Below are 18980 nucleotides of genomic sequence, written 5' to 3'. Positions count from 1 at the left end.
TGGGCTCCTGAACTCACCAAACTGCTCTCATGTCAGGGCCTAGGCTCTACTGCTCCCTCTGTCTAGCCAGCTCCTGAGAATCCTATAGGTCTCAAGACAAGTGTCACTTTCTCTGAGAGGCCTTCTCTGACTCTGTAATCCAACCTAGCTTCCTTTCCTGTGCTTTCTCATAGTATTCTATCCTTTTTTCTTTCTAGCACTTATCAACATTTTAAGCTATACAGTTGTCTGCTTTTCTTCATTGTCTATCTGTGTAGACCATGACTCCATGGAGGCAGGGTCAGCGTCTTACTTCTTCCCCTCATTATCTGGCACATCTGATACTTCTGTGAAATGTGAACTGTCTGTGAGAGGTGCTTATACACGTGGGGGCTAACAGAAATGTCCACCCTGAGTATAAGATGACCATCTAGTTGGTGCTACAGGGTCACTGTATTTACTCACAAATATTGCCCCAGGGAAGAGATGACCCTCTTTCGACCCACTGAACACTACTAGCATCTGGCCAGGCACGGTGGCTCACACCTGTAATCCCAGCACTTTGGGCAGCCGGGGTGGGTGGATCACCTGAGGTCAGGAGTTCAAGACCAGCCTGGCCTACATGGTGAAACCCCGTCTCTACTAAAACTATAAAAAATTAGCCGGGCATGGTGGTGCACGCCTGTAATCCCAGCTACTCGGGAGGCTGAGGCAGGAGAATCACTTGAACCCTGGAGGCGGAGGTTGCAGTGAGCCGAGATTGCACCATTGCACTCCAGCTTGGGAAACAAGAGCGAAACTCTGTCTGAAAAAAAGGAAAAAAAAAAATCTACTAGAAGGGAGGTTATCATCCATTCTGAGAGGAACAATACACAGCTGTGGTTCATCCTAATGCCAGAATCCCTTTCTCATTCCTTGCATGCCTGCCTTCCAATCTGGCCAAGAACTATTGCAATAACCTCCTAACTAGCATCTTTACCTCCAGCCTTACCCATTCTAAATATATCATATATGGGGTCAGGGTAGGGGAATGATGTTTTTGTATATATCTGGTCACTCTACTTGCTTGCTACGAACCTTACAACAGCTTATAGTTAATTAAATCATTTGACAAACATTCTTGAGATCTTATTGTATTTTAGGCATCATTCTGGGTGCTGGTGATAAAAGTAGAAAACAAGGCAGAAAAAGTCCCTGTTCTCTTGGAACTTACATTCTAAGGGAGTCAGGATAAGGTCCTACAAGATAAAGCTCCAATGAATCTTGGCCTTCAGGGCCCATCGTCATGTTTTTTCTCATCTGCATCTCTGAACAGTACTTTTCACCCGCTCTCCACCCAGGTATGGGTCATGTGATGTTTAAAGGTTGGGGAATGAAAGATTTTGTCCAAAGATACACAGCTACCAAGCACTGAAGTTGGGATTGCATCCAGATATGAAGGCTTGAAAGCCTGGTGCTCTTGTAGGTGTATCTCAGGTACTGGCACACAGTAGGCGCTCAAAAGCAACTTGCTGATGGACTTGATTCATATTGTCACATATATCTTTCCTTCTTTTGACACCTTCCCAGGGTGGCACAGATTTCTTCTGGTTTAGTCAAACAACCAATTGCAAAGTTTGTCTTCAGAGGCTCTAAGACTAGGTCTGAGAGTAAACCCCTATTCAATGGAGAATGAGTGTAAGGGATGTGTGGGAACTGAGAGGGTTTTGTGAGCTCAGGAGAGTCCGGGGGCTCCAGATTTATTACAGCCTCCAGGGTTTCTGTGGGCTCTATAAATTTTGCAGACTTTTCTAATTCCAGGGATAATGGTGACTCCAGGTATGATGCACGTTCCACAGGCTTAGCTGGCTCATTTATCTTGCTTTTCCTGAAAGCGAGGTGCAAAATAGCACAAAGAAAGAAGAATGTTGGAACAGGTCTAGAGTTGAGGTATCCAAATCTTAAAATGACACCTCTTTGTGCACAGAATTAAAGCAACATGGAGTGAGCACTGGCTTAGCCCTTCCTCACAACCCCATGGTTTGAGCCTGCAACTCGGTCTTCTCCCTCTGGCCCGTCTCTGCACATCCTCAGTGCCAATAACACTGACTGTTCCTCAGACTCTTCAGGGAATCTTGCCTGACTTCCTCAGGTAGGTTTGGTCCCTCCCTCTTCTGCACCACCGCAACTCCCTGGCTCAGCATCCCCTACTGTGAAGGTGCCTTCTCCACCAGTCTAGCTGCTCTTGGAGGACAAGGCCTAGGTTTGGCCCCTTTCTGAGACCCCAGTATTGCCCAGCACAAAGATTGGGGGATATTGCAGGAAATATTGGTGGAATTAACAGATGGTTTATCCACTAAAGGACACTAACTATTCATGCAGGGTGTCAGGAAGGCAGCAGGGCAATTCTGATTCTGGAGAATCATAAATGGTAAATAACAGTGAGACCCAGCAACTTCAGACACTGTATCTTCCAAGCCCTGCTGAGGATGTGGGGTACAGGGTGAATGAAGGAGTAACCTGGGCTTGGCCTAATCTCTAACCACTTCAGGCTGACTTGGCCTGTGGCATCTACACCAAGCTGACTCCTGCCAGCCATACACTCAGAGACCAAATCCTTTGGTTTCCACTCTGATGCTACAACTGCTATTAGGATTTTCCCCAACTGCCTTTTCAGTGGGGATTCAGTGTACTGGTGTGTGTGTGTGTGTAAATTGATTTTAATTGTTCTTTAAATTGTTTCTCTTAACTTTCATCCTTCTCCTCTCTGGGCCTTAGCTTCCTATTTATAAAATGACCTGAAAGCACACTCTGGTGGTACGTATCCTGCAAGACTGAAGATGATAACACCTTCAAAACACTGTGTGCTCCCTTCCCTATGGGTCTTATTATCAGTATTCCGATAGACCAGATTCCAGACACAATAGGTACATACCAATATGTGGCTCTCAGAAAATGTGGTGACTATGGGTTTTCCTGGTTCCTCAGGCTTCAGAGACATCTTGAGTTCTTGGCTTGCTCTGACTTTCGAGCTCTTTTTTGCTCTGATTGCTGCAGCTTTCTTCGCCTGCTTCTTTCTGATATGTTTCACTCTAAGGAAATAAGCTTTGGATTGGTTCTGGCTCTCCATCTCCCTGAATCCCGACACGGGCTCTACCTTGACCAGAACTTCTGATTTAAAGCCTCAACAACAGTACCAGCTTGCTGTATGACCTAGGGCAAGCCACACATCCTCTCTGGGAATTAGTTTCACACCCTGAATAATGGGGATACCCTGCTTATTAGGCTGTGGGGCTCAGATGAGGTCAGCTATGAAAGAGCCTTGCAACGGGCAGAGAGCTTGTTACTGGTCTTCAAGTCCAGTTGATTATACTTTGAAAATAGCTCCTCAGTTTGCCCTGCCACCTCACTCCTCATCTTTGTCTCCCCATAGCCGGCCATGCCCAAGTCCCACCTCTCTGGCTGCCCCTCATCATGTGCCCCAGGTCAGGCCTTCTATTTCCTGCTTAATCCACTGTACCAGCTTCCTGCCTGGCCTCTGACCTTCTGTCTCTCACTCTCTAATCTGTGTCCCACCCCAAGCTCAAGCTTTCCTTCACAGCTTAGCACTCTTCCTAACAGTGCTCCGAACTGAGGATTCAGTCCAAGCTGTCTGGACAGGCTCCCCCGCCTGACTCTCTGACCTGACTTTCTGCAACTCAGCCCTTCCCACTCCATGCTTCTAGCTAATACGTGCAGCTAAGTTTTAACACCCTGTGAACCAACACCAAGGACGTCTTTCAACCTCATTTTTAGCCATTACCTGGCACTCTCAATGCACCTGACATTACACAAAGACACTGGAAATGCCTCAAACATGCCCCCGGGCATCTGCATACAAAGGTTAGGTATCCCTTATCTGAAATGCTTGGGACCAGAAGTGTTTCAGATTTCAATTTTTTTTTTTTTTTTAGATTTTGGAATATTTGTTTATACATAATGACATATCTTGGGGATAGGAGCCAAGTATAAAAACAAAAGTCAGTTATGTTTCATATACACCTTATACACATGGCCTGAAGGTAATTTTATATAATACTTAAAATTATTTTGTGCATGAAATAAAGTTTGTGTACATTGAACTATCACATGAGGTCAGGGGTGGAATTTTCTACTTGTGGCATTATGTTGGTGCCTCGAGAACTTTTGGATTTTGGAGCATTTCGGATCTTGGATTTTTGGATTAGATATTCAACGTGTACTATTAATACTTTCCACCAAGCTAATGAGTACTTAGCTCTGCAGGCCCACCACAGCCAGCACCCCGGGCACTCGCTGCTGCCTTCTTCAGGGCTGCCAAGCCCCTTCTCGGCTTTCTCCTTTATAAAATGTGTTGAAAGTGTCTGTTTTATGATGCAGTTTTACGGCTCTGTAGAGTCCTCATGGCCCTGGATTGTGGTGACCATGTTTGGTACCTCTTTCCCTCTTTAGACCCTAAGCTCCTTGAGGGGAGGGGTCCTGTCTTTGCCCTCTCTGTGCCAGGGCTGCAGCCAGGACCTGCCGGGTAGTAGGCTTGCGGGTGAATTTTAACCCTAGTACTCACATGAGAGGGAGGAGGCAGAGGAAGAGCAGCACAATTACAATTCCCGCATAGATAGCACCCTGGATCAGCCCTTTCACGAAGGCCTGGGAAGCCAAAGAACTCTTTCCTGGAAGCAGAGAGCATGTGAGAAGTTTGGCATTGGAGCCAAAACTCTGCTCCATTCTCTAGCCCCAGTGACTGTCCCCATCCCACTTATTGTCCTCACCCAGTCACCCAGCCCCCTCCACCCTCACTTGACATCAGTAGGATGCTCAAAGCGTGGGTTCCGTTTTGGTTCTTCCCCTCACAGAGAAGTCTCATGCCCATTTCTGGCTCTTCGGTTAGGTTGATGGTGCTGTTAGCCCAGGGGCCAAGCACGGTGGAGGTCACTTGGAGGCTGCCATCCATGCCATCCACACCCACGGGGACTCCTCCCATCCACCACTGCACAGAGGGTGTGGGAATCCCATGGAAGGAACAGCTGCACTGCAGTGTCTTCTCCAAGGAGCAAGAAGAGTTGAGCAGCTTAGCAGGTGCTGTGGGGAGGAAGGGTCAGGAGTCAGCAAGGCATCCTGACTTCCCTCTTCCAGTTTCTCCAGGATGCAGCCTTCTCTTTATTTGCTATTCACAAGGAGTTTCCGAAGGACTTTCTGGAAGCCCACAGGATTCAGGCCTCACAGACTAGTTCCCCTCTATCTTCTCCCCTCATCTGGCCTGAACCTGATCGCTAGACCTTCTTGAGGGGTGGCCAGTAAATTTTCTGAGGCTCTACATTGTCTGTGATCCCTCACCTACCCCACAAGGCTAGATGTCCAAGCCAGAGCTCCTACTCTGCTTCTCTTCTTCCCACCCGCAATGTTCCTCTTAGGGTCTGTGATCAGTTCTCCCTCCATCACTTACCGTCTGGATGCTGCTGGGCAAGTCACTCTTATCATTGCTGTTTCCTAGCCTGAAAAATTGGGATATTTGCTGAACCTATCTCATATTATCATTGTTATAAGAATGAATACCCCAAGATTTGTAGTGCACCCAGCTCAGTGCGTAGTGAAGTGTTACCCATTCAATAAATAGAACACCTTTCTCAATTTCCTTCTTCCCGGTCCCAAGTGGCCTTTGGTGGAATATTCACTGGAAGCCAAGAGTACTATGGTATCTTCTGTGTAAGAATGTTGGAGACTGCCTCGCTTTACTTAGAATAGGTAGGACATGGTGGCCATTTGATGAATATCATGGATTAGGAAGGAACGGTCACATCCATCAAGGTCTCCAATAATGAGGAATCTGTCTTCAGCGTTGACACACACTTTTTCATTGAAGTTTTTTGAGGTTACTAGAAGAAAGGGGTAATTTTCCCCTAACCAGTAGCTCCTGATCTTGGTCTCTTCACGTGAGTCACTTGCGGGGTACTGTTGAGGAATTTGTGGGGGACTCTCATGCACGGCCCCCTCTATGGCTGTCCTCTGAATTGTCTTTTCCATCTGGCAAAGTGTGCCCATGGAAACGCCGAAAAACTTAACTTCAGGGCTTCCAGTAATGTCTGAAACAGCTCTTAGTGCTCTCATGCCTTCATAGCACCCGTACCCTCAATCCCTCTCCCTTGCCCAATTTGCTGTTTGCTTCAGACACCCCAGTCCTGTCAAAATCTGACACACAGAAGATGTCTAATTCACATTGATTATTTGGTACTTATGCCCTTATGTCCTCTTTCTCTGTGCATCCATAGTCCATCCTCTGCCCCCGCCAACACCCAGGCCCTGGAGTCTTGGCTTCCAAACACCCCTCCAGTGCTGCTTCTCACCTTACTTACCCAGCTGTAGCAGTGGAAGCATCACTTGCAGCAGCAACAGTTCTCAGGAATAGCAGAAGCTCTTTCCTACGCTGGTTCTGACATCAGAACCATATGGTTCAGAAGGAGTGAGGTGATGGGTAACTGAAAGAGGATGTGGGGATAGGGAGAGCAGAAAGTATCTTTAGCCAAGTCAGGGGCTTCTGTCTCTGGTCAATATGAAGGCCTGTTCACCTGGAGAAGCAGGAATTATATGGGATGAGATGCTCATGAGCATGTAGGGACAGGGAGGCAACTAAGATAGTCTGTGAAGCCTCAGTGTCATGTCTCCTTAATTATTTGTTTTATTTATTTATTTATTTATTTATTTATTTATTTATTTGACAGAGTCTCACTGTGTCGTCCAGGCTGGAGTGCAGTGGTGTGATCTCAGCTCACTGCAAGCTCCGCCTTCCGGGTTCACGCCATTCTCCTGCCTGAGCCTCCCGAGTAGCTGGGACTACAGGCGCCCGCCACCACGCCTGGCTAATTTTTTGTATTTTTAGTAGAGATGGGGTTTCACCATGTTACCCAGAATGGTCTCAATCTCCTGACCTCGTGATCCACCCGCCTTGGCCTCCCAAAGTGCTGGGATTACAGGCGTGAGCCACCGCGCCCAGTCTATTCTTTGTTTTATTTTTGTTTTTTGAGACAGAATCTTACTCTGTCGCCTAGGCTGGAGTGCATTGGCTCGATCTTGGCTCACTGCAACCTCCGTCTCCCATGTTCAAGCGACTCTTCTGCCTTAGCCTCCCGAGTAGCTGGAATTACAGGTATTCACCACCATGGCCAGTTAATTTCTGTATTTTTAGTAGAGATGAGATTTCGCCATGTTGGCCAGGCTGGTCTCAAACACCTGACCCACCTTGGCCTCCCAAAGTGCTGAGATTACAGGCATAAGCCACCATGCCCCGCTTGTTTTTGTTTTTGAGACAGGGTCTTTCTGTCTCTCTGTCACCCAGTGTGGAGTGCAGTGGTGTGATCACTTAAGATAGAAAAGTGTTGACATTCTCTCAGGAAAAATATGATAATGTTTAGTTTGGTGAGAAGTGTAAAACAACATCTCCCCACCACAGTATAATTGTTTTCCCATAAAATTTGAAATGAATGGTGTAAGTAATGTTATATAGCATGGCACAATGTTCCTGTTTATATCCCATGTAGATATTTATTTAATAAATTTGTTCTCAGTAAATTTCTATTAAAAAAAGAGACAGCACAGGACCCTGTCTCAAAAAAAATGGCCAATTCCAATTCCTACTGGATATCATGACTTAAAAATCCATAGTAATTCCAGCCTGGGCAACATGGTAAAACCCCGTTTCTACAAAAAATACAAAAATTATCTGGGTGTGGTGGTATGCACCTGTAGTCCAAGCTACTTGAGAGGTTAAGGTGGGAGGATCACCTGAGGTGGGGAGGTCAAGGCTGCAGTCAGCCGTGATCACGCCACTGTACTGTAGCTTGGGCAACAGAGTAAGACTCTATCTCAAAATAAGTAAGTAAGTAAATAAAATACATACATACATAGTAATTCAGAGTGTATGGTATTGACACAAGGATAAATAAAAATATCAGTGGGACAAGCTATATGGTTGAGAAAAATACCTATACATACATGATCACTTGGTTTAGGATAAATACGGCACTGCACAGAAGTTGTTGAAGGACTCTCTTTGGAATAAATTGTGTCAGAATAACTGGATAGCCATACAGCGAAAGGAAATAAGACCTCTACCTCATGTCATACATAAAAATAACTTCTAGGGACATTGGGACACTGTTCTAGAACTGTGCTGTACGAAGAAATATAATGTGAGCTATAAATGTGGACTACATGTATAATTTTAAATTTTCTAGTAGCCACATTAAAAAAGAAGAAATGGTTAAAAATAATTTTAAGATGTTTCATTTAACCTAGTGAAAGAAACCTAGGTTATTCACTAGGTTATTCATATTGAACCTAACCCAATATTTCTACATGCAATCAACACAAAATTGTAAGATTTGGTACATTCTTTATACACTCTTCAAAGCCTTGTATATATTTTACACTTACAGCACACTTCAATTCAGACTAGCCACAATATAAGGGCTCAATAGCCATATGTAGTTAGTAGCTACCGTATTGGTCAGCGGAATTCTTGAATACAACATAGGAGAGTATCTTGGTAAGTTTTAGGTAAGCAAAGATTTCTTTAAAAGGGCCACAAAGCACTAGCTATGAGGAAATATGGATAAAATAGACTATATCAGAATTAATTTCTGCATCAAAAGATACCATTAAGAGAGGAGAAATGCAAGTTACAGGGCTGGAGAAGACACTTGCAACACATACAACATGCTTGCATCCAGATTATAGCAAGGATAAAGAGGGTAATGAATGGTGTAGTACATGAGTGGAGTGTTTGGGGTGAGGATTAATGTTCTATTTCTTGACCTCAGTGATGGTTACACTGGCCTGCTCCCTTTGTGATAATCTGATTGTATGCTTACTATCTGTAGTAATACTTCTCTGTATAAAATTGTACTTTGATTTAAAAGCTTGTTTGAAAATAAAGACAGAGAAACAAACAGAAAGGATACAAAAGGGAATACAGAACAGTTGGGACAAGTAGAGATCATGTACCTAGATGTTAGATTTAAATTCCAATGCATCAATGATTTAACTAAATATAAATGGCTTAAATTATCCAGTTATGAATCTAAGATCACCATATTGGAAAAAAGAACCAAAGCCAAACTCTATGCTGTTTACAAAAGACACAACCAAAGCATAAATGTAAAGGACAGTTAAAAACCAAAGAATGAAAACATATACCAAGCAAATACCAACCAGAAAACCAGGTAATGTAGACATACCTACATTAACATCCCACAAAGCAGAATTTAAGCAAGAGGCATTACCAAAGATAGAATGGCACATCTCCTAATGATAAGAGGACATTAACAGGAATAAAGTATATATTTAACATTTGTGTTTGCCTACTAACATAGTCCAAAAATATATAAAGCAAAAAAATCTACAAAAATAAAAAGAGAAACAGATATCCACAATACTAGTGTGGCATTTTAATCACTTTTCTCTCAGAAACTGATAGAACAAATAGACTATTGGAATATATAAGGATTTCAACAACTTCATCAGCAAATTTGACCAAAAATATATAGAGAATACTGCATTCAATAACTGCAGAATACAATTTCTTTGTAAGCACACAGAGAACATTTACAGAAATTGACCATAGCTGGATCATAAGACAAACCTTAACAAAATTTCCATGAAAATATTTAAAATCTCATTAATAACCAGCAAAATGTCTGTTAAAACCATGAGATACCAGTACATATCTAGCTGGATATTTTAAAAGACTGACAGTATATCAAGTCTTGGTGAGAATGTGGTACTCAACTTTCACACACTATTGATGGAAATATAAATCAGGGCAACAAAGTTATCAAAGTAGAAGACACACATACTCTATGACCCCCAAATTCCACTCCCAGATATATAGTTTATAGAAATGTTTGTGCATATGTATGCCAAAAAATCATGCAAAAATGTTTACAGTGGTATTATTTAAAAATAGCTAAAACGTTAAACAATCCAAAGGCCAGTAAACACAGAATTTTAAAAAATGAGATACTACACAGTATCAAAAACCTATGAGCTAATGCTAGATGCAACAACATGGCCCATCCTTACAAATAAAATATTGAATTAACAAAGCCAGACACAAATGAGTAACAGTGTATGGCAGCATTTCTCTAAAATTTTAAAAAAACTGGGCAAAATCAAGTGTTTAAGAACGCAGGCACAAGTCGTAAAAATCCTTTAAAAGTTGCCAAGAAATGTCCAGCATAAAAGGTAGGATATTAATTGCCTTTGTGGGAGGAAGGAGGTCTGTTTCTCTTTTTACTTTATTATTTGTAGGGGGTATGAACAGGTCTTTTGAGATACTGGCTATAGTGAATTCCATAAGGCTGTACCCTATATAGGCGTCCTTTTAATAGTACAGTTTTCCATTGCCCATCTGCCTAACCATATGGCCAGGCCATTGGCCACTGCCCATGAATTGGTAAAAACCCAAACATAGAGGCAATTCAGCCCACTGAAGTGACTTGTTTTTACCTTCCTCAATACGAGTGTCAGTCTTCCAAACAGGATGCTGTTAATTCACTTTGGAATTGCCATCCATAAATCAAACAGCTCTTAGTTGGTCAGTGGAGACCTATTAATAGACATCATCCAAGTAATAATAGGATCTAGCAGCTCTTCAGTAGGGAAAAAGAGGCCACCTGTTCATAAACATAACGAGCACCTCCTTGCATTTCTCTGGTAGCATGTTCCTGTATCAACAATTTCCATTTTATTATGAGACTCTTTTGGGCATGGCCTTTCTTATCACAGTGTTTTTCCAACATTACAAACACATCATGAGTATTTCAGGTGTCAGGATTATTATGTCCTTCCATGACAGGGCAGACTCAAAGCCCAATAGGCTAGTTGTCTGTCAAACGGAAATTTTCTGGCCCCAAATCCCAGCATTCACCACTGGGTGGTGCTCACTGGCCTTAGCTCCAGTCTGCCTAAATAAACCAAACATTAAGCTTCTAAATGTTTTGTCCACCAGATACCCTGTACTGTTTCAAATGAACAATTAGTGTGGGCTTAGGCAATCTTATTGGTTCCTATTTAGCATATTCAATCAATATTGGTTGAAGGGAAGATTTACATGCCTTCTGTTTTATAATAGTATGTAGGGGAGCTCTTCCCTAGTTGGACACAATATCCTTCCTCAATATACATTTACGTAAATACATTCACATAATACATTCACACAGTCTGTCCGAACATTCCAATTTTCATCCAAAGTTTCACCTGAATCTCGTCCACTTTTGCAATCCTATGTCTTCGCAATCTAACCATAGATGCTATTAGAATTTCACCAACCTTTTTGGAATCACAGTGTATAAGGCTCCCACATGAGTCCCAGAAATATCTCTTATCCACCCCCTGACTATTTTACCGCTAATGTGCCTATGACTTTGGGTCCTCAGTTAGGGGTCAGGCCAAGCAACCCAGGCCCTTTTGTCATTTATCTTGATTAGATCACATGTTCATCCCCTCAGGAGATCTGAGGTCAGATTTCTCATTGTCATGTTTGCCTTCTGGCTTTTAAAATTCCTCCAAACTAGGGTAAATATAGCAGACTTGATGGGGGCCCTTCGACACTGGAGGGCCAGTCTGGGTTCTCACTGCTCCACCTATTTTCTAAGAGTGCTCCATTGAGACCTTTGTTTTAACTCCCTCAATGTCTGCTTAACTCATCTCATTTCTTAATAACTGTTTCAAGATTTCCACCCTCTTGGAAATGTTCATCTTTTCTCACTCTCTGGTGAATCACTCTAATTTTCTTTGCCATCTGTCATTTCAGCCTAACTTTGCCCTTTAGCAGTAGCCCCGAGGCTAGCAGCTGTAGCTCAATTGGGCCAGCATCAGGATCCGCCTCAGCCACTTTCATTTTAACCATTACAGATAAAAATAGCCAAGGGATTGTCTATTTGGTTTGTTTCCTTATGCATCCAGTGGGTCAGTTTCTTAGGGGTTGGATGCATTGTCTTGAAAAAGCAGTGGTAACTTTTAACTCCTGTAACTGTTTGCAGAACAGCTGCATTTCTATATGCACGGTAACTGCAGGACAGTCCAGGAATCAAAGGCTCATCATCTTGACTTCACATCCTTCCTCTTCTCAAACCATATGTGTCAGTGAGTCAGGGCTGTTCTGGTGAATCCCATTTCTGATACAACTGAAAAGTTAGGGAATGGTCCACAAGATCCCCTCATTTCTGACACCAACTGAAGATATCAAGGATCCCTGATTACCCTCATTTCTCAAATCATTTGCAGGTTTTTGGAGCCCCAAGACTATCCTTAGGTTTGGTAATTCACTAGAAGTACTCACAGAATTCACTGAAAGTTGTTATACTTATGATTACTGTTTACTACAACTAAAGGAAAGAGATTAAAATCAGCCAAGGGAAGACACACAGGGCAGAGTCCAGAAGTTCCCCACACAAAGCTTCTAGTTTTCCTCTCCCTGTGGAGTCATGGACAGCGTAACTTAATTTGCCTATTCTGGCAAAATTATCTTTTCGTTTTTATCATTGAATAATATTCCATTGTATGGATATACCACATTTTGTTTATCCATTCATCAGTTGATGGCATTTGGGTTGTTTCTACTATTTGGCTACTGTGAATCAATCCTTTTTTTTTTTTTAAAGAGATGGAGTCTCAACCCTGTCACCCTGGCACCCTGGCTGGTGTGCAGTGGTACAATCACAGCTCCCTACAGCCTCGAACTCCTGGGTTCAAGTAGTCCTCCCACATCAGTCTCTTGAGTAGCTGGGACTTTAAGGGCTCACCACTAGATCCAGTTAATTTAAAAAATTATTTTCTGTAGAGAGAGAGTCGAGTCTTGCTATATTGCCCAGGCTGGTTCTGAACTCCTGGGCTCAAGCAATTCTCCCACCTCAGCCTCCCAAAGTGCTAGGATTACAGGCATGAGCCACTATGCCCTGCTGTCAATCAATTCTGATTGACTGAGTCATGCTATGACTACTAACTACTTTTTTGGTTAACATCTAATTAGAAACTATGGTTACCATTTACAACTCTAGAGACATAGAAATTTTATCTAAACTTTTATATTAGTCTCAAGAACGCGGTGAGATACATCTCATTATCGACACGTCAAAAAGGAAGGCAGAGCTCCACAAAAGCACTATGACTGCCCCCAAGATATGCAGCCATTCGGCTGATAGATTTCAGACTCCACCTTTGACTACCAATGTGGTGTCTTTTTCATGATTCTATTTTGCCTTAAAAACTGCTGTATAAGCATGGTGAAGTTCATTCTCCTCTCCAAGTCCATTTCCTCATGAATAAAATATAAGAATAAATCAGCTAGCCCTGATGTGACACACAGTATACTTAGATTTTTCCTGGAAGTGGACCAAAAGTCAGAAGACCTAATCTTTGCCGCTACTTTCTGGATGATTCTGGGTAAGTCACTTCCCTCACTGTCAGCCTGCTTCAGAGACTAAAAACACTCGTAAATGAGTTTTGTTTGGCCCACAAATGTTTACTTTTTAAAATTAACTTTTAAAATGGGATAACATTTAATAAGCAGGGCACTTCACAAAAAATTCAACCAACCGGCTTCTCTCTCTCTCTTCTTTTAAATTCAAGTCAAATTGCCTAGATACAAAGGTTAGCTGTTTTATAGTGTGCAAGTGGCTTCACCTCTCTCTAGGCCTATTTGCTCATTTTAAAAACATGGATAATAATATCACTCATGTTAGAGTTGTTGTTAAGATTAAATGAGTCAGTAGAACAGAACCTCACATTTGGTAAGCACTCAAAATATGTTATTTACTATGTATTAGGTTCCCTGCTTGGCTCCTATCAGCATTTGACTTGGAACCACTTTTTCATTTTTTTAAAATACAGGGTCTGGAGTACAGTGGCACTAACACGGCTCCCTGCAGCCTCAACTTTCCAGGCTCAAGTGATCCTCCCACTTCAGCCTCCAGAGTAGCTGGGACTATAGGCACAAACCACCATGTTCAGCTAATTAAAATTTTTTTTTGTAGAGACAGAGTCTCACTATGTTACCTAGGCTGGTCTTACAAACTCCTGGGCTCAAGCAATCTTCTCACCTCAGCCTCCCAAAGTGCTGGGAGTACAGCCATGAGCCAACACACTCAGCCTGGGACCACTCTTGACCACCCCAATCCCTTCCCAGAGTTCTGGAACCAGCCCTCTCCTTTCCTATTCCATATTTCTACATGTTTTACAGGACCTCTCTGAGTGGTCTGTGCTCCCAACCCTTAGCTTCCAGACTGATTGCCCTTTTTCCTTCTCACGTAAAAAAGATGTTGCCCAGGTTTCCAGGTCATTAAATGCCTCTCTCCTTCACGCCACATATCCACTTTCTTTCTGCATTGTCAATTTTTTTTCCTTCTCCTTTCTCCCATTTAAAAGCCTGCATTAGATGGTTGGAATGAGCCTTGCCTAGGTCCTGGCTCAGGATTTGCCAGTAAAGCACTGAATAACTGTGGTCAAGTATTTTACCCTCCTCTTATTTCCTCACGTGTAACATGAATGGGTTTTACTGCTGGAGATGTAATGATCCATTTAACTACAAAATTCTGATTTCTTCTTTCTTCTCTCCATCAGCTTTAGAGCATACATGTGATGACTCTTCATGCACCCATTATATTTTCCTTTCCTTTCTTTTTTTTTTTTTTTTTTTGAGACAGAGTCTCGCTGTGTTGCCCAGGCTGGAGTGCAGTGGCATGATCTTGGCTCACTGCAACCTCTGCCTCCAGGGTTCAAGTGATTCTCTTGCTTCAGCCTCCCGAGTAGCTGGGACTACAGGCATGGGCCGCCACACCCGTCTAATTTTTGTATTTTTAGAAGAAACGGGGTTTCACCATGTTGGCCAGGCTGATCTCCAACTCCTGACCTCAAGTGATCCCCCGGCCTCGGCCTCCCATAGTGCTAGGATTACAGATGTGAGCCACTGCGCCCAGCCTATTTTCTTTGACCATCGCGTCTCTCAATTTTCCTTCTGTCTCTTGTTCCAAAGGGCTCCAGGATATTCTCTGTTCTCAGCACACTTCCATCTGTGTATTTCCTTAGCAGGGTGTGAGTGATGCAAAGGTGTTCGGCTTTCTAAGGGAAGGGCTGACTTACTAATGACTGACCTATTTATGGTGAGGGAAACGATTTTCTAGGGAAACCAGGATGATTACCAACGAAACCGATAGACACACACGGGATAACTGTGTGATTAATGACTGGGTGCCTTGCAGGGGTGTAACTTACCAAGAGACCGACTTAACAGGAATCTGATTAAACAATGAACAGGGCAGGCTCTGAAGGGAGTGGATTTTCTCATGAACTGATTTTCAAAGGGACTAACCGTCGACTCATAACGGCACTGACCTGATTGTGAACCCACGGGCCACTTGCTTACCTTCTTGGTAGATGGATGGCGCCCCAGCTGCCCTCGGGCTGACCAGGTGACTGACGTGGTGGAGGCTGAGGAACGCCGTCACTGGCTCCTGGCGAACTTCCTGACTATGCTTAATCGCACCGCCTGACTGATCCAGATTTGGCCTCTGTCTGTTCAAAGGGCTCGCAGGGGCCTCACTGGCACGAGAGCCGCCCTGGTGGCCTAACCGACCTGCGGCTGCCCCACGGCCCAAGGATCCGCTGACTGATGCTGACTGGAAGCCCAGTTAGTGCAGGTTCAATGAAGGAACCCAACAACCGCCAACAACTGCCAGGGACCCAACACCCGCCAGAACCCAACAACCGCCAGGGACGCCAACAGGCCAGGCATGGCCTTGTGCGACTAGGGATCCTCAGAGATAGCGGCGTGAGGGGCGTGATAGTCGGCTGCACAGAGAGAGCGGCCTGAGACGCTGCATAGCAGCCACAGGACTTTATAGCTCGCATCCTTCGGTGAGTGCATCCACCTCGCAGCCAATCAGTGGCTGCATGGGCTCACTTTACAGCCAATCAGAGGCTGCATGAGCTTATTTTACAGCCAATCAATGAGGCAGAAGAAGCATTGCCTCCACAGGCTTGTGCCCCTGGGAGCTGATGCACAGCTGCCAGAGTCAATCAGGAACTGCAACTGCAACTCCCGCCTCCAACCTTTGTGCCCAGTTGGATCTTGAGGGCTTGAGCCAATCCGCAGCCGGGGGCAGTGCCAGGGTAGTTGTGGGTGCCAATTTTCTTCTCAGCAAGGCCTTTCCAGCCCATGCTGATGAAACCACGCTCCTCTCCAACCCTGAGGACTCCGTTCCTGTTGTTTAACCCTATTTATTTTTTCTCACACTTTATCCGTCACGCACTTTTTTACCCATTACACTTTCAAAATGACAGGCGCATTTGAGGTAGAGCAACTCCATCTTGAATAGGAGCTGGGTAAAATGAGGCTGAGACCTACTGGGCTGCATTCCCAGAGGGCTAAGGCCTTCTAAGTTACGGGATGATATAGGCGATCAGCACAAGATACAGGTCATAAAGACCTTGCTGATAAAACAGGTTGCAGTAAAGAAGCCAGCCAAGGCTGGGTGCGGTGACTCACGCCTGTAATCCCAACACTTTGGGAGGCCAACGCGGGCAGATCACCTGAGGTCAGGGGTTTGAGAACAGCCTGCTAACACGGCGAAACCCTGTCTATTAAAAATACAAAAATTAGCTGGGCGTGGTGACAGGCACCTGTAACCCCAGCTACTTGGGAGGCTGAGGCAGGAAAATCACTTGACCCCGTGAGGTGGAGGTTGCAGTGAGCCGAGATCGCACCACTGCACTCCAGTCTGGGCAACAGAGTGTGACTCTGTTTCAAAAGGAAAAAAAAAAAAGAAGCCAGCCAAACACCACCAAAACCAAAATGACAACAAGAGTGACCTCTGGTCATCCTCACTGCTACACTCCTACCAACACCCAGACGTTTCACAAATGCCATGGCAACCTCAGGAAGTTACCTTATATGGTCTAAAAAGGGGAGGCATGAATAATTCATCCCTTATTTAGCATGTCATCAAGAAATAACCATAAAAATGGGCAACTGGCAGCCCTCTGGGCTGCTCTGTCTATGGAGTAATCATTCTTTTATTCTTTTACTTTCTTAATAAACTTGCTTTCACGTTACTCTGTGAAATAGCCCTGAATTCTTTCTTGCGTGAGCTCCAAGAACCCTCTCTTGGGGTCTGGATCAGAACCCCTTTCTGTAACAAAAACACTCTTTACTAAATATCATTTGCTAATGATACTTTGGTTTATGGTTTTGTAGCAGGACGAGCCGCAGACAAAACTCCTCAGACACCGAAATAAAGAAGGAAGGGGTTTATTCAGGCGGGGGCATCGGCAAGACTTCTGTCTCAAGAGCTGAGCCCCCCGAGTGAGCAATTCCTGTCCCTTTTAAGGGCTCACAACTCTAGGGGGGTGCATGTGAGAGAGTCATGATTGATTGAGCAAGCATGGGGTACGTGACTGGGGGCTGCATGCACTGGTAATTAGATCGGAACAAAACAAGACAGGGATTTTCACAGTGCATTTCCATACAATGTCTGTAATCTATAGATAACATAACTGATTAGGTCAGGGGTCGATCTTTAACTACGAGGCCCAGGGTGTGGTGCCAGGCTGTCTGCTTGTGAATTTCATTTCTGCCTTTTAGTTTTTACTTCTTCTTTCTTTGGAGGCAGAAACTGGGCATAAGATGATATGAGGGGTGGTCTCCTCCCTTAGTTTGACTGTGCCACTAGAATAGAAGCTCACTTTTTGGTTTTATTTTGTGGTACATAGGAGACCTCCACTGCCTATTACAACAGTCACCACCTCCCTGTTGCAGTAGTTCCCCTTCCACTCCTGCAAAGGTTCTTCTCCCTTTATTGGAAAAATTGTTTTTGGATAAAATCTTGCTTTATTTATGTGCTTTTTTTTTTTTTTATGTGACAGACTGAAGGATGATGTTCACCCTCCAGGCCCTTACCGCATGGTCCTTGCAGAGCAGGCCCCAGATAGACTTCCCGAGAGGGGACCTGACTTTGTTCCCTTTACCGTAGCTGTGGTGAAACTAGGCCTCATAAAACTTAAAAAATTAGCACCAGGTGGCCCCTGGTGGGATTACCCCTGCCTGATAGGGTCCCCACCTGATAGGGTCCCACCCTGCCAATTCTGGGAAACAGCCTCATGGGGTCCCACCCTGCCAGTCGGGGGTCCCACCCTGCCTCGAAGTTCCCAGAATCCAACAGCCAGGAAAAGAACCTCATAAAGTCCTGCTCAGCAATTTAGAGACAAGACACCTTGCTCAGGCCATAGCTAAGACCAATTATTTCATGCCTTAAGCTTTTGTTGTGTTTGAATTTTGGCATGCATGGCTGTGTTTTGAACTTATTGTTTGCCTATATAAACAGCCTGTAACAAACGATCCAGGGTCCCAGGGCCAACTTAGAGCTTGGGACCCTAGCAGCTAGTAATAAAAACTCTCTGCTGTGAACTCGTTAGCCGGTGATCCTTGGCGTGACCCTGCCAGGAGGAATCGAGTTCGGTTCCAACAGTGGCAGACTGACCTGCTATCACCCAAACATCTGCCAGGCCCTCTTCTACCTCGCTTGCTGTAGCTGAAATTATCAATACTTAAGCTATGATACCCCAGACGTTGTTCCCCAAAGACATAGAGTCCAGAGTCAAAGCCAAGCGGCAAGGATCTTTTACCTGCAAGGATTCGAACTTGGTCCCTCCATTCCACAGCATACAAGAGGGCCCCGAACAATGCGAGTGCTTGCTTTTTATAGCCCGATGTAAATAGGATACGTAAAGTTACAGAGGAATAAGGGAATTCTTTTGGTTACAGCATTACAATTGGTTTACATTTTAAGTTATACATTTAGTAGTTTTTCTATTGGTTCCCGCGCTTTCAGTAAAACCTCAAACGCTGTGTCCTTATCGGGGATTTTCCAGGTGGTGTTTGTCAGGAAATTGAGAGATATATGGTGGGATGTGTTTGTACTGGGCTCAGGAAGTTGAGAGATATATGGTGTTTGTAC

The 18980-nt window shown here is 44.1% G+C and overlaps 1 protein-coding gene across 6 annotated transcripts; it reads right to left on the bottom strand.

The window, feature by feature from the left end:
* Nucleotides 1–1096: 1096 nt before the first annotated feature.
* SIGLECL1 (SIGLEC family like 1) lies at nucleotides 1097–15892 on the bottom strand. Of its 6 annotated transcripts, XM_017952638.3 has the most exons (7): nucleotides 15392–15892; nucleotides 10477–10643; nucleotides 6327–6449; nucleotides 4774–5055; nucleotides 4541–4646; nucleotides 2894–3050; nucleotides 1097–1846 (listed from the first exon to the last, which is right to left on the bottom strand). In XM_017952638.3, exons 3-7 carry the CDS (start codon nucleotides 6346–6348, stop codon nucleotides 1829–1831), a joined length of 585 nt encoding a protein of 194 aa, XP_017808127.1. In that variant the 5' UTR covers nucleotides 6349–6449; nucleotides 10477–10643; nucleotides 15392–15892; the 3' UTR covers nucleotides 1097–1828. The 6 variants fall into 6 exon arrangements, with proteins under 6 accessions (XP_017808127.1, XP_017808126.1, XP_017808125.1 ...); XM_017952637.3 differs by lacking the exon at nucleotides 10477–10643 and having other exon boundaries at nucleotides 6327–6539; XM_017952636.3 differs by lacking the exon at nucleotides 10477–10643.
* Nucleotides 15893–18980: the final 3088 nt, after the last annotated feature.

This window comes from Papio anubis, chromosome 20 (assembly GCF_008728515.1).
Source record: "Papio anubis isolate 15944 chromosome 20, Panubis1.0, whole genome shotgun sequence".
Lineage (NCBI taxonomy): Eukaryota > Metazoa > Chordata > Mammalia > Primates > Cercopithecidae > Papio > Papio anubis.
This window is presented reverse-complemented; position numbering and strand designations above follow the sequence as displayed.

Coding starts and splice junctions, on each gene's coding strand:
- SIGLECL1 (XM_017952638.3), bottom strand. CDS start 6,348: ATGCTTCCACTGCTACAGCTGG. Junction 5,056..6,326: donor GCTTCCACTGCTACAGCTGG/GTAAGTAAGGTG, acceptor TCCTCCCCACAG/CACCTGCTAAGCTGCTCAAC. Junction 4,647..4,773: donor GAGCATCCTACTGATGTCAA/GTGAGGGTGGAG, acceptor CTCTGCTTCCAG/GAAAGAGTTCTTTGGCTTCC.